This window comes from Phoxinus phoxinus, assembly GCF_949152265.1.
Source record: "Phoxinus phoxinus genome assembly, chromosome: 5".
Lineage (NCBI taxonomy): Eukaryota > Metazoa > Chordata > Actinopteri > Cypriniformes > Leuciscidae > Phoxinus > Phoxinus phoxinus.
Genome location: NC_136880.1, coordinates 30,496,683 through 30,512,184, shown reverse-complemented (window position 1 = coordinate 30,512,184; position 15,502 = coordinate 30,496,683). Strand labels below are relative to the sequence as shown.

Below are 15,502 nucleotides of genomic sequence, written 5' to 3'. Positions count from 1 at the left end.
GAGGTTTTTAACCTCAATGGGACTTTCCTGGTTAAATAAAGGTTAAATAAAAATAAATAAAATGCGATGAAATTTGAAGTGTGAAGAAAAAAACTGAACAGAATGCTTTTGAGTGTCGTTTCCAATTAAGCTGTAATTTTCTTAAATTATGCAGAAGTGTGAATATATTATTGAATTGTCTGTATTAAGAATACATAAAATGCTAGCAATGAAATTAGTCTTAGGAAGACAATGGAGACATTTTATTCCAAAATATTTAAAAAGTAATTTCCATCACAGAATGTTATTTAGCCATAAAAAAAGTGACTTATTATTTTTCCAAACACAATCCACAGGTTTGAAAATCTTCATTGTTGAAGTACCAACTTGACCCTTATCTGCATTTTGAACGTTTTTGAAATGAATTTTGTTTAAAAATAAGGTGTAATTTGAATGTTTTGAATAATTTAATGATCACTTCAATCATCACCATTCTCCTTTCAGACCGGGAGGATATATATCCGTGCACTACTGCCCGGGAAATACACTTAAACTGCTCGCAACCCTCCCACCATCCCACTATAGTATCAAGCATACTTCTGTGTACTTTCTGGCTGTGGTCTTTTTCGTTTCTGATTACCAAGGCTTCCAAGTCCAAGCGTCACGGATATCATCACCGAGAGACACATCCTTATAGCATATACGTCTATGCTAAAACTGTGGCTTAAAAGACATTACTGAACTGTCTTAATTCTGTATATCACTCAAGCCGATGGTTCTATGGGGGGTTAATGCTAAAGCTCTGTATGTCATTAATTATGGAGCAAGAACCCCCATAAGGAACCATACCGCCAAAGATAATTTGTGTTCAATAAACTCAAGTAACTTGCCAAAGTTGGTCTCGTCTGAAATAATTTAAATAATTCTAAGGGAATTTGTCCAAGAATTAGTGTAGAAAACATCAAGTACTGGGTTGCATACCATGACAGAGATGTGCAAGATGCGAAGCTCCTCCTCTGCGGAGTCACTAGCGGGGTAAGCGGTGGCCGCCGGCCCAGGCAGGTTCTGACTGCCGTCCTGGTGGTGGATGTGGAAGAGCAAAGTGCCATTTTCCAACCACTGCTGCCTCCAGCGCACCAGGGGGATGTCTTCAGAGTTCCCAGAGATCTCTGCCAATATAAACACAAGATAGTTTGTGTTGCATTGAGCAGTGTGTGATGGTTTGCAGGATAAATCAAAAATGCTTCTGTCATGCAAATATACGCAGTATACTGTGACTATACATTATTCATATCACATATTTTTAGGAATATCAAAGCAATCCCTACGGCATTTGAACTTCACTTTATAAATATACGTGATCAGTTTAAACAGCCTCAAGTCTAGTTGATGGATGCAGAGACATAGGACTAGAGCATTAATAGGAATAGTGCTACTGGACATCACATTAAAAGACAATTTAGGTGGAGAAATGATAAATGGGCTTTCCTTCTGCTCACAGCACAAAGCAAACTGAGCATATGTTCTTGACATTGCATAAATTCTGTTTGATATGTAAGGCCAGAGGATTTCGATAAGCCTTTGAAAAGGGTAACATGTCATTTTATGACAGTTTATTGAACTATTTGGGGGGGATGATACACTGGGTAGGTGTTTTTAATTTTTAATGGCTTCTTTAGAATTCTCTTTTTGATTGTCTGATTAAGCGTTTGTTCTTAAACATACTGATGTACTCCTAAAACAAATGAAAAACAAAGCTTTTGACCTGTGCTGCCTCTTTTGCATTAGTAATATTTTAGACAATGGGGAGGCAGTTATCTCCTTTCAAAATGGTGCTGCAGACTGCAAAACAGAGGAGAACCCCTGACCCACTTTATGAGTTGTATATGCACAGGCATAAGCCAGAATGACTCTGCACTTCATCACTAGACATACACAGTCCCAGGGGTCCGGTGTGGGACAGTACCTTTATTAATTAAACAACATGCATGATACAACACAAACAAAGGCATGTTACAGGGATAAATTACTGCGGTTTGCTTGTTTCCAATAAGGGTGTTTCTTCATGAGCAATTCTGCCCCTGCGGACTTTTAGAAAATAAACTCTTTTAAAACACACCTTTGCACTCTATGTATAGTCTACTACTGTTTTGTGTGTGTGTTTTTTTTGCCATTGCGTTTGTGTTTAGTTATGTATGTATAGTATATATAAATGTAAAATGTATATATAAATTATGTATTTGGTTTAGCATTCTGAGATGAACACAATTCCTTTGTTTTGCTAAGCCATCCCAAATACAGACAATTAAATAATATTTTAACTTTTTGCATAATTTGTCGACAGACGGACATAATAATAGAAGAGAAGACATAATAAAAGATAGAGATAATACAAACATATTTTAAGAATGAAAAAAAAAAGGCAGAAAAAAACAGTTTGAAGAAGCAAAAATAACTGAAAAGGTTTCAGTTTTCAAAGTGTGACCTTCATATAACAAAAGAAAAAAAGCTGCAATCTTATGAATGAAATTTTACCCCTAGGACATAAATGTGTCCAAATATTAAGAAACCTGCATAAAATTGGCCCCATTTCTACATTCAGTAGGATATGCTTTTGATCAGTTTAATTTGACATCAAATTATAACTTTTTATTTTTGCTGAATATAATTTTATAAATGTCAAAATGTGCATGAATAATACAAAATCAAGAACCCAATAGTTAAAATTAACTGCGTTTAATTAGCTGTTAAAAATCTGACTTTGAATTATATTATTATCCAGACAGGTCACACATTCTGTAAAATAACCTATACTTTGTATTTCACACCCTGAGTTATACCAGAGTTTTATTTTCTTGAGGAGGCTGTCAGTTCAACCAACTCAAACTATTCAGTGGCAAGACAAATTTGTAAAAACAAAACAAAAACACACCAACCAGAAGAATAAACATATAGGAGAAAAAAAACACAGTAACATACAGTAAGTGGAGGCCGGCATCACATCTGCAATGAGCTCTAACATGTAAACCGGTGTTTGTAAGGGTCACTGCTCACAGGCTAAAAAATGCCCCACAGACCATAATAACAAATTACAAAACATAAAGGTTTGGAATGACAGGGGGGGAGTGAATGATGGCAGACCTTTAATGTTTTGGGTGAACTATCCCTTTAAAATACAAATAATGATGCCCAATTACCCATCTATCCTGGGCTGTCCTCTTTTCTCTTTTTGTTGTTTGTTCTCCTTAGTTTTGTTGTGCATGCCTTTTAGTAAGGCCACCCATGAGTTATTTTTTTTTTGTCATGCCATCCAAACCGTGTGAAAGACTTGGTGTAAAAAAAAAAATGAGTACAAACTATTGCTTTTTTTTAATAGATTTATTTATTATTTGATAGTGCCGTTTTCTCTTTGCATATTGGGCAATAGTTACCTGAAATTCCTGTTTAAATGCAGGAAAGCGCTAACCAAAGGGAGAGATGGAAAGAGAGAGAGAGCACAAGAGAGAGCAGGCTGGGGTAAAAACCTAGTACTATTCATCTCACATCCTGATGCAGTGTTAGAACCTGCCCTCCCCTCTCTTTCACTGTGTCTGTGCTTACAGAGAGCCACAGACTCAAATATACAATCTGGCCTTTGGCTAGATACAGCCATTTACAAAGGCTGCCTCTGAGGAAGAACCTTTCTAGAGTTGGCCAGGGTGTTTGGAATCATATAAATGCTCATAATGCGGATAGAACTAACGTCTCAAAAAGCAGAGTGGCGGCCTGCAATTATGTGGAATTCACATTTTCATTTAAAGAGTTACTCTCTTTCTGAACAATTTTTAAAATTAACTTCTTGTTGTATTGTTTTTAAACAGATGCATACAGTATATAGGCAGGAGGACTAAGGTTACAATCAGCTTTTGTTCTCTATAGATTGAATCATTAGTATTATGCTCATTTATATAAATGCTAGTAAGCAATGATTATATTCAATTATCATTGTCTGACTACTTGTGCAAAAGAAAAAATGGCATCCAATATGGTGAAATTATCACAACTCTTTGGTGAGAAACACATAAAATTAAAGAATAAATATTGGGGGATTGGGAAAACAGATTCAGTTAAGAATATAAGTAAATATTTACTGAGGATACTACTAGTAGTAGCAAGAAAAAAATAAAAAAAAGCTATTACTCGCCTATGGCTCCAACATCGTCCACCAATGAGAATTCAGTAGGAACAAATTGTTACAGAAATATAAAATATGGAAAGACTGACATTCAAATTGAAATTACAAGAGAGTCTTTGGAAAGACACTGAGGAAAATGGAAAATGCATATATCAAAACAGAGAGAAGAGAGATAAATATGTGAAAGGGGAATGTGTATATACATATATAAATATGACTTTACAGCGGCATATTTCTTTGACTTTTAACTCTTTTAAAATAATTTAACTCTTCAACATGGTGATTGTAAATTATTACAATACCTTAAAATGTGAAATTTGTACATGCTCCAGAAATGGATTTACCGGAGTTTACTTTACAAATAAATAAACAAATAAAAAAGAATAAATACAAAAAATAATAATAATAAGATATACATTTAAAAAATCTAAATAAAAAAATCCCAAAACTTCAAAATTAGAATCCATGTTTGTATATTGTTAAATTCGCAGATGTCTTCAGTTATCACAGCATTAGAGAAACAAGAGTCGTAATGGGTGAACATGACACACACACCAGATCAAAGTTTACCTTCACCAGCCTGTTCCAAGGTATGTTTCCTTTAGTTTAATGGTGCCAATTTTCCCCCTGAATAAGAATTCAGGACTATGCAATCAGTCAAAGTCAGTTTTATTTTGTAAGCCTATCCAACACTTCGAAGCACAATGGCTAGCAAATGGTAATTTGTTAAGGATTCAAAGCCATGTTTAATATTTCATGGTGGATAATTAGCCTTAGGACTGAGCACAACGGACAGAAAATATGTGCCTTCAAACCATTCCAAGTTAAATCATTATTAACAGTTAAACGCAATTACTTTTTTCTATAATAACTTAAGCAACAGCAAAATATATTAATTCTATCAGGGATAATTAGGATTTTACCTTTTTTTGGGGGGGGGGGGGGGGGGGGGTGTAGTGCTTTTTTTTCTTTTTCTGTCCTTTACGATTGTTTCTTGTCAGATTGAATGATACGTTCCCTTTGATAACAGTACAATATGTAGTATATCATAAGTCACATTTGACAGCACTGACTGGTCATCGTATATCAATAATGTCACATTCTGATGTCTTTGTTGACATGCACAATTGAAAGCAATCAATGTTTTACATATATGCATTTTTTCTTGAAAAGGGGGGAAAATATTTATTTTTATTAACCCTCTGGGTTTCTCTCTCTCTCTCTCTCTCTCTCTCTCTCTCTCTCGTCTTTTTCTGCTGGCTGACTTGTTTTAAGCATAAGAACCAGGTTTAAACAATCAGTTTAATAAACTGAGCGTGTCCGTTTCTTCACATTTAGAAACTCTATAAATATGCATCACCAACCCTCTAATGTCACCTGTTTTTTGAGCCACTTGGAGTGACAAAAAATGCACACCACAGGGAGGAAAACACATACACACTTGAGAATCTGCTGAGCATAGATTCCATCACTTTGAATGTTGGCACTAAACCTTGAGCCTGTTAATGCATTACAGTGAACATGAGAGCAAAGTGGTAATTGACTATAGGACCATGCACATATACTGCAGTTAGGTCACATGTTGTGGCTTCACTTTTTTGTCTACGAGTCTTTACAGCAGAAATATGTTCAGTCAGATATATGCTAATCAATTGAGTTATCAAACATTTATCTATCTTTATTAATCATGTCATCTCTCTAATCTGTCATAATCTACTAAAAACAACCACAAAAATACTGTGTACTGTAGTTCAAGTTTGTAATGCTTTACTAAAATATTTCTCTAGTATATTTACTTTTTTTAACTGTGAATTCTTTCAAAACTTAATTTACTCAAAACTAGTTTATCAAAAATATAAACAGCAAGCATGACAAGAAATACGACATAATGTGTGAAGAAAAGTAAAATCAAGGTAAGTATTACTTCCAATCACGCTGTAATGTCAAATTATGGAAAAAGTATGAAAATATAATTTGTGTATTTTTAGGATACATAAAATAGTAGCGGTGGAACTAGCCATAGCAAGACAAACAAGTCAACAATTCTATTTCAATAAAAAAATTATTTACATTAAAGATTTCTGTTAAACCCAAAACATAAAACGATATGCATGTACTGTTTTGTTAGAAGACAAAATATCTTAAAGCACATTTCATACTCTTAAGTTAATATTTTCTATAGGTCCACAGGGTCAAAGGTGCCTATATGAACACATTCAAATGCCTTTTGGACATTAATAACAAAACCTGAATGCAAACCAACAAAGAAAACAAAGAGTTAAAGAGGCCAAAGTAAAGTCATATTGATGCATTTTCAGCAATTATGCAATAATATGTCACATGACATAAAAAAGCTAAACCGTTACATATTTTAAACACTGGATTTGTGCACTTGTAAAACAATTTAGGTAATGTGACAATTGCAATTCAATAAGTCTCATCAGACAGGCAAAACCCTGCATTGCACTACACCACTGAGCGCTGTTACCGAGTCTTATCACAAATATTCAGGGGGAGCCACAATAGACCTATCACTAGTCTCGGCCTCGGTGGGACGCCGGTGGAGCGTCTGCTGCATATTCAGTCAAGTACGTGAAGGTTTTTTCCATTGATCATGTTACACCAAGAGGCTAATCTGGGGACACCGCTTTAAACTCTGAGCTATGTCGCAGCAGCAAAGTTTTTCAGGATAATATATATACTGAATATATATATATATATATATATATATATATATATATATATATATATATATATATATATATATATATATAACCACCTGCATGACAAAGAGGTCTCTGCCTCCACCAAACCAGCAGGAGGCAAACAAAGCAAGTCCCTCTGTACAGACTCTCCATTTGCGACACAGCGGGTGGGTTTCAGAAGACATTTTCAGGGCAGTCAGGCTGAAGCGTGGGCATGCCAGTGTCGATCACAGATACTTAACTGGAAAGCATATGCATTAATGCTATCAAAAACACCATGCTCATATTAGTGGTTAATTGCACACGTCTTGTTTTAGCATGCTCATTTGATTTTCTGCAGTTCTGCTCAGTCATGCCCACCTAAGACTACCTAAGATCTCTTTGAAATATAAATTCTGTACAAAGTCTTGGCTACAAAAATGCTATATTGATTATTTTCAACAATATTGCCTAAAAAAAAATATATATATATATATGGTTCAACAATTAAATAGAGAGAATGTGCGTGACGTCACCACCGTAGGCCAGAGTGACTGCGGTTACGTCCACTAAAGTGTCAAAAAGACGGTTTTCAGTGTGAATGCCGCAAAAAAACAAACACACAAAACACATCTAAAACGGGAAAGAGCTTTGCGATTGACTGTACAACTAGACTTGATAAGAAATCTGAGGTATATTTTTACAAAAAGAGAAACAACTGGACTCCGTGCAGCAAAAGGTGGATTTGCAGTTCTCTTACGTAGAGTTCTCTCGTACTGCGTCGAAGAACGCTACGGGAAAGATATTTCTTTGTCGAGATTGAAGCCTAAAATTAATCCTTAATTTTGTAATAATGTAAAACGCTTTTCTGAAGCATACAACCTAGGCGGAGCAATACAGCTCACCCATTGGCTGCTCTGCCAGAAAAGCACAGCCTATGCGAGGCCAGGACGCTGACCAATGAGGGCGCTTCGCGCCCTTCTGCGTCACCTCCCGCCCAAACTAGGCCTATAAATACGAGCATAGCTGTCTAACACGCCGATTTTCTAAAATTCAACGAAGCTGCACGCATCGCTGGATTGGATTCGAGCCGCCACAGCCGTTTGGAACAAGCACCTCAGCAGGACGCGCCTCTTACCTGAAGCCGCTGGTCTTCGCCGCCTTCAGCCGCCGTTCCCTGCTGCGCTTCTCCGGCGTGGAATATCCTTTACATTATGTGTGTGTGTTTTGTGTGTGTGTTCGCCGTCGCGACACACAGTTTTTCCACCACTAAAAGAGCCGAGCGTCTTTTTCAAGATGCCTTGCACCTCCTGTGGCTCGTGTAGAGCCCCGCTCAGCGACAGGGACCACGTGCTGTGTTTCCTGCCTGTGAGTATCACGCAGCTTCAGCTCTCGTCGATGGCGGCTGCCATCGCTGTAATTTGATGCCTACGGTGACTCTGCGGACTCGCCTGGCGTTCATTTACTGAAGCTGCATCTTTTCCGCCTGCTGTAGTGCCGCGCCGTGAAAGCACCGTGCTTAGCAGAGCCCGGAACCTCCCTTCACCACGAGGTGCTCGCCGCTGCTGCCGCCAGCTTCTCCGCCCGCTTCGCTGGACTCTATGATCGACGGACAAGGGCCGCTGTGTGCCGCCGCGTCCGTCATGAACGAGGAAGGTGAAGCCGCGTCTGTGGAGGAAGACTGCTTTTCTCTCCCGCTTCGGATGGGCGAGCTCCGAGGATCTCCCCTCCCCCGCCGCTCATGAGCGTCGACGGAGAAAGACCAGCATCGATGCGCTTACCGGCTGGATGGCTGTTTTTCTGCAGAGGAACGTACGTTACCGTCCTCACGACCCGCGCCCTTTTCTTCCTGAATTCACGAAGAAAGCGCGGAGTCCCGGAAAGCCCCGTCTTTAGCCAGGATGCGCACTTCTGCTTCGAGGGAAGCTACAGTGTTAAAATCCCGCCGCGGCCGGATTTCACTAAAATGTCTCGCTCGCACAGTCCCAACATACGCGACCGTGCCAGTGTATTTTGCAGTCACCAAATCAGCATCAATGCTCGTTTGCCTGCACACAAACGCCGTTTTCACGACGCCCCAGGTAAATCTGAAAATGTATTTTCTGGTGTCCCGGCCACGGCCGATGGTGTAATGTGTGTATCCGTAATGCCCACGACTCAGTGCCCATTCATACACACAAGCACAGCCCTGCACAATACAGGGCTTGCACACATAAAATCGACTCGTGTCGATTGTGCAATACATGTAAGTTAGTGAACGTGCCCGCTTTTCAGTGCCCACAATCACTACACACTGCATGTCCCGTGGTTTCTGTAAAAACGAAACGAATGCACGGTCAGTCGGTTCTGATAGACAGTACTCTCTGTGCTACACGGTGTCCCGGCCACAGCCGATGATGTAATGTGTGTAACTGCAATGCCCACGACCCAGTGCCCATTCATACACACAAGCACAGCCCCACACAATACAGGGCTTGCACACATAAAATCGACTCAATGTCGATTGTGCACTATATGTAGTGAGCGTGCCCGCTTTCAAGTGCCCACAATCACTACAAGCTACATGTCAACATGGTTTCTACGGAGCTCGCACCGCGTGCTCTCTCTCTCTCTCTCTCAGCTGAGAGAGCTGAGCGCGCGCGCGGGCTGCCCGCTCGATAAGCGCGCCCCCGCATCACGCCATGTTACAGCACACGACTGCTCTCGTGTCGCCGCCATTTCGCGACCAGAGCCCGGTTTTTCAACCCGTGCAAGCACAGCCCCGTACAACACAGGGTCTGCACACATAAAAACGACTCAGGTCGTTTGTACTTTACATGTAGTGAGCGTGCCCACTGTCAAGTGCCCACAACCACTACACACTGCACGTTCCGCGGTTTTCTGTAAAAACGAAACCAACGGACGATCAGTCAGTTCACAAACACAGTATTCCCGGTGTTATAAATGTGCCCGCTACCACGCGCCCACATTTATTCACAAATATACGAGCCCTACGGGCAGCCCCGTTCAACACAGGGTTTGCACACTTAAAATCGACTCAGATCGATTGTGCTTTACATGTAGTAAGCGTGTCCACTGCCAAGTGCCCACAACCACTACACACTGCACGTTCCGCGGTTTCTGTATAAACGAAACTAACGAACGGTCAGTCAGTACACAAACACAGTGTCCCCGGTGTTATAAATGTGCCCGCCACCAAGCGCCCACGTTTATTCACAAGCATAACGAGCCCTACGGGACTCGTCCCGCGCGCTCTCTCTCTCGACACAGAGAGTCGAGCGCGCGCGGGACGCATACTGTGTTAAACATGTCCCCCGCCTCAGACGCCACGGCGTCCATGTTACAGCACACGGTTGCTCTCGTGTCGCCGCCATTTCGCGACCAGGGCCCAGATTACATTCAACCCCTAGTCACACGTGCACATGCATGGGAAAGACTTCCCGGGGTCTCAGAATGGGTGCTAGAGACTATAAAAAGAGGCTATTCGCTACAGTTTCATCGACGCCCTCCCCGTTTCACGGGAAAAGTCGAAACCACGGTAAAAACAGAAGTAGCACATCTACTTCGAGCCGAAATAGCGAAGCTATTGAGCAAAGGGGCCATAGAGCCTTTATCTCAAGCTCAGAGCGAAGGGGGTCTGTACAGCAGATATTTCCTGGTACCGAAGAAAGACGGGGGTCTCAGACCCATTTTAGATCTAAGGCGTCTGAACAAAACGCTAACAAAGCGGAAGTTCAGAATGCTCACGACCAGAAAAATCCTCGCGCAAATTCGCCGAGGAGACTGGTTTATGGCGATAGATCTGAAAGACGCGTATTTTCACATACAAATTGCGTCACGTCACAGGCGATTTTTGAGATTCGCCTTCGAGGGCCGGGCATATCAGTACACAGTCCTGCCATTCGGCCTGTCTCTAGCACCTCGTACATTTACAGTGTGCATGGACGCGGCGCTGGCACCCCTGAGACTCCGAGGCGTTCGAATTCTGAACTATTTGGACGATTGGCTGATTCTAGCTCAATCGCCGTCAGAACTCGCTCACCACAAGACACTAATACTCGATCACCTCGAGTGCTTAGGTCTGAGAGTCAATTGGGAGAAAAGTTCACTGTTTCCCAGTCAAAGGATCTCCTTTTTAGGACTGGATCTGAACTCACTGTCTATGACAGCACGCCTGTCATCACAGCGCAGGCGAAATACCCTGCAAATGGCGAAATCCTTCCGCAGCGGCCACATAGTGCCGCTCAGGAGATTTCAGAAAATGCTGGGCCTCATGGCCTCAGCCTCTACAGTGCTGCAGTTGGGCCTGCTGCGCATGCGCCCACTACAGTTCTGGTTGAGAACGCGCGTACCGCGCCGAGCATGGTTACACGGTCGTTATCGCCTCAAGGTCACTCAGGAATGCATTTCAGCCCTGACACCATGGAGAGCGTCAGACTGGTACCGGTCAGGTGTAAGCCTGGGGACTTCCTCGAGCCTGAAGGTGGTGTCCACGGACGCGTCCACCTCAGGCTGGGGAGCACTGCTCGACGGCAGACCGCTCTTTGGCCAATGGGCAGAGCGAGCCAAACTACCGCACATAAACTGCCTGGAAATGATGGCGGTGGACTTTGCGCTGAGGCGCTTCTGTCCCCGGATAAAAGGACACCACGTCCTGGTCCGCTCGGACAACGTGTCGGTAGTAGCCTACATAAACCACCAGGGTGGCCTGAGGTCCCGAAACCTATTCAGGTTAGCGGAACGCATACTGGTGTGGGCCCAGCACAACCTGCGCTCGTTAAGAGCAATACACGTGCCAGGCCACTTGAACGTAGGCCCGGACAGACTCTCACGGAACAATGTTCCTACGGGAGAGTGGTCCCTACACACACAGACAGTGCGTCTGCTGTGGAAAAGGTTCGGCAGAGCGGAAATAGACCTGTCTGCAAACCAGGAAAACGCTCACTGCCCAGAATTCTTTTCGAAGAGCACGAACGCGCTGGCCAGAGTCTGGCCCCGCCGTCCGCTCTATGCTTTTCCTCCTGTCTCACTCCTGCCTCAAGTGCTGGAGCGTATCAAGGAGAGCGGATGCTCAGTACTACTGGTTGCTCCATACTGGACGAATCAGACCTGGTTCCCAGCTTTGATGCGACTGAAAAGTACTGCCCCGTGGCCGATTCCAGTGAGGAGAGACCTCCTCTCACAGGCCAAGGGCGCGATTCTGCATCCTCACCCCGAGCTTTGGTCCCTACACGTATGGGCCATAAACGGGTACCCGCTAACCTCCCAAGAGGAGTGTTAGACACGATCGAGCAAGCTAGGGCTCCGTCTACTAGACGGCTCTACGCTTCCAAATGGTCGGTGTTCTCTGGATGGTGTTCAGATCAAGGTCTGTCACCACTTCAGTGTGGAGAACCGGAGATTCTCTCCTTCTTGCAAGAGCTATTGGATAAGGGAAGAACCCCATCCACGCTCAAAGTCTATGTGGCTGCCATATCAGCGTTCGTTAATCCAACGCTTGGCCGTTCACTAGGCAGGAACGACCTGGTGGTCCGCTTCCTTAGAGGCGCCAGGAGGTTAAACCCTCCAAGGCCCCCCCTCAGTCCCCGTTTGGGACCTTTCTACAGTGTTGAACGCTATGAAAGGGGCCCCTTTCGAGCCTATTCACTCAGTTGACATGAAACACCTGTCTTTCAAGACCGTGTTTCTTTTGGCTCTCGCTTCAGTGAAGCGTGTGGGAGACTTGCAAGCGCTCTCAGTGAGAGCTTCTTGTATGGAGTTCGGGCCAAACGACTCTGTAGTCGTATTGAAACCGAAGCATGGGTACGTGCCTAAGTCCCTCAACACACCGTTCAGGGCTCAGGTCATCTCCCTGTCGGCCCTGCCGGCCTCAGAGGACGGAAATAGCTCCCTTTGCCCGGTCAGGGCATTAAGAGCTTACGTGTCCCGCTCCGCTGTTTTTCGACAGACGGAGCAGCTCTTTGTTTCGTTCAGCGGACGCTCCAAGGGGCGAGCCGCGACGAAACAGAGTCTGTCTCGATGGGTAGTGGACGCCATTGCGCTAGCCTACGCATCTAGAGGTTTGGAATGCCCTTTGGGCATCAGAGCACATTCCACGAGAGGCATGGCCTCTTCATGGGCTTGGTATAGCGGAATCTCGTTACAAGATATCTGTATGGCGGCAGGCTGGGCCTCCCCGTCTACATTTATTAGGTTCTATAACCTAGAGGTTCCTGCGTTGCAGGCTAAACTGCTCTCGGTCTAGAAGACTATGTATTAGTGTCCTGCCCCGCGCTGCGGCCCAGGTCACTTCAATGTTAATATGTATAAGTGTTCCTGCCCCGCGATGCGGCCCAGGTCACTTCAATGTTTAATGTGTATAAGTGTTTCCTGCCCCGCAGTATATATTGTACCAATATATTGTATTGTTATATATTGTATTGACAACTCATCAATTAAATATTTACCATCGTATATTCTGCATAATTGGACATTTTTAAATAAACACTGACAAAAAACTAGTTTTAAGGCTATATATATATATAATTGATCACATGGATTTAGAACTACTTATATTGTATTTATATAAAGCGTTCACAGGCAAATTTGCTTTATGTATTTCCCCGGCATCCGAAATCAGGCACATATAAATGTCAGGAAACACGATTCCTGGCTGCATGTCAATATTCATGGATCACTGGATCTTTGGTAAGTTGTAAGGAACAATATGTAGCCTAGAGTCCAACCTTTAGTCTAAACTGATAATCGTTCGCTTTACTTGTGTTTTCGTAGTTTCCCCTATTAAATCCAGTCACGCAGCAGGCTCTTATGCCACTCAGTCTGGCTGAGGGGGACGTGTTCCGACGGGAAAGTGACATCAATGCATATTACTATACAATTTATTTATTTATTATAAATATAAAAAAACGAAATAAATTAAACTAGTTATAGAATAATAAATAAGCATAGTATGTTTACCATTATGTCCATTATTTATAAATTGTTAATTAAAGTATTATATATTGATGCATGATGCTGCATGCATGCATAATATATAATAATAAAATAAAACTAAAAAGGGTTATTAGCAGACATTTATGACCCTTGGCCTTGGAGCATAACCCCCTGCTATAGAAAGAATTTGTGTAATGGAATTTTAGATGCCTGACTCTTAGACCTTGTGACGACTAGCCCCAGCCTCCCCTACATGATGCATTATATCGCCAAGGCTGGTCTATTATGGCCGATTAGGTGAAGGCTACAGAGCTTGGTCTTAAGTTGCGTGCACCCAAAGCTCCCTCAGTGGCAGACAGCCTGCCTTTAGCTACACCTGAGGCCAGTGTGGAGTTAAAGCAGGTGCTGATGTGGTAGAAGACGAGAACAGAGGGTTCTGAAAAGGAATGCTCATTTAAAAATAAAAAAAAAGGCCAGAGGGTCTTCACATGATTCTATTTATAGTGTTGAATCAAGCCAACAGGGCTTAGGGAACTGGCGGGATGAAAGCAGCAAGGACCTGCTAATGGAAGAGCTAAGACCGGAACACAGACATGAAAATGTTTCTGTTTACCATTCCACCTCTCATCACATGAGAGGTGAAATGGCAATGTCTCTAGAGAAATCGGCATGTGGTAAGACAGAAATTTTGCACAAATGGTAATACGATTTGTTTTGAGAATCATTTGAGGCTAACAATAAGCTGCAGCAGAAAATAGGCTCCTAGATGCTCTTCAAGGGGTAACGGAGCAACATTTTAAAAATACAGACACAGCTTGAAGTGCTTTACTTCTCTTCTAAGGTTATCGCAGACAGCAAATGACTGTGAATAAATTGTATGATTATTGTAAAATATATCCTCTAAAACAAAATCATGCATTTTATTCACTTCTTTCATTTATGTGGTGTGACAGCAATACCACAGACAACTGCTCAAAGGTAAACTTTATAAAGGAGGATGAATGGTGCCATTTTCTTTTTTTAATACGTTCTCAGCTTATGTAGAACGTTTTAGTTATTTTCCTAAATTGGTCCTTCAGGGAAAAAAGGGTAAATCACTATATGCTCATTTGGCAGACACTGATAGAAAGTCAAAGGGGGATGACATGTGACATGAGCATCAAATGAAAAACAGCGGGACAAAGCATAATGGGGAGAAACATCCTCAAATTAATACAGACAATTTGTAAGTGATAGTCATCTTACATTCAACATACTGTAAGTAACATGTTTCAAAGGATGCAGGCATCTGACACGCATCTGTATACAGTAGATAGCATGTAAAGAGTTTGCTAAAGCACTTGAAAATACTCCTGAGACTTTCTGTTCTTTGGTTCAAAATGAAGATTCTCTGCAAATCCAAAAATACTCAAGGTCTGCCTTGAAATTAGCAGATAATTAGAAATGAATGGGGAAATTACATGACATGCCAGACTGAAGAGCACTGCATGTCTTGTCACTTTGATATTAGCTCTAATCTTCCCTTCGCTTTCTTCACAGTCTGTTATTTCATCGTTTCTTTAAAGCTGCAGTCTGTATCTTTTTGGGGTTAAAAATTATCCAAATTTGTTTTTAGCAAGTACATAACCAGTCAGTGTTCAAACCTATATGCTTGCCTTAGCTCAATTCAAAACAGTAAGCTTGTAAGAATGTTTTTAATTCCAGTTATACTGGTGGATTTCCGCGGGAAATT

At 42.1% G+C, this 15,502-nt stretch overlaps 1 protein-coding gene across 7 annotated transcripts in view; it reads right to left on the bottom strand.

Moving 5' to 3' along the window:
* The window catches only part of astn1 (astrotactin 1), a 246,091-nt gene that overhangs the window by 167,240 nt on the left and 63,349 nt on the right, over nucleotides 1–15,502 (bottom strand). For all 7 annotated transcript variants that reach the window (XM_079612600.1, XM_079612595.1, XM_079612594.1 and 4 more), the window contains exon 2: nucleotides 961–1,148. In XM_079612600.1, the coding sequence (XP_079468726.1) occupies nucleotides 961–963 (3 nt within the window). In that variant the 5' untranslated portion in view covers nucleotides 964–1,148. The remainder of the gene's footprint in view (nucleotides 1–960; nucleotides 1,149–15,502) is intronic.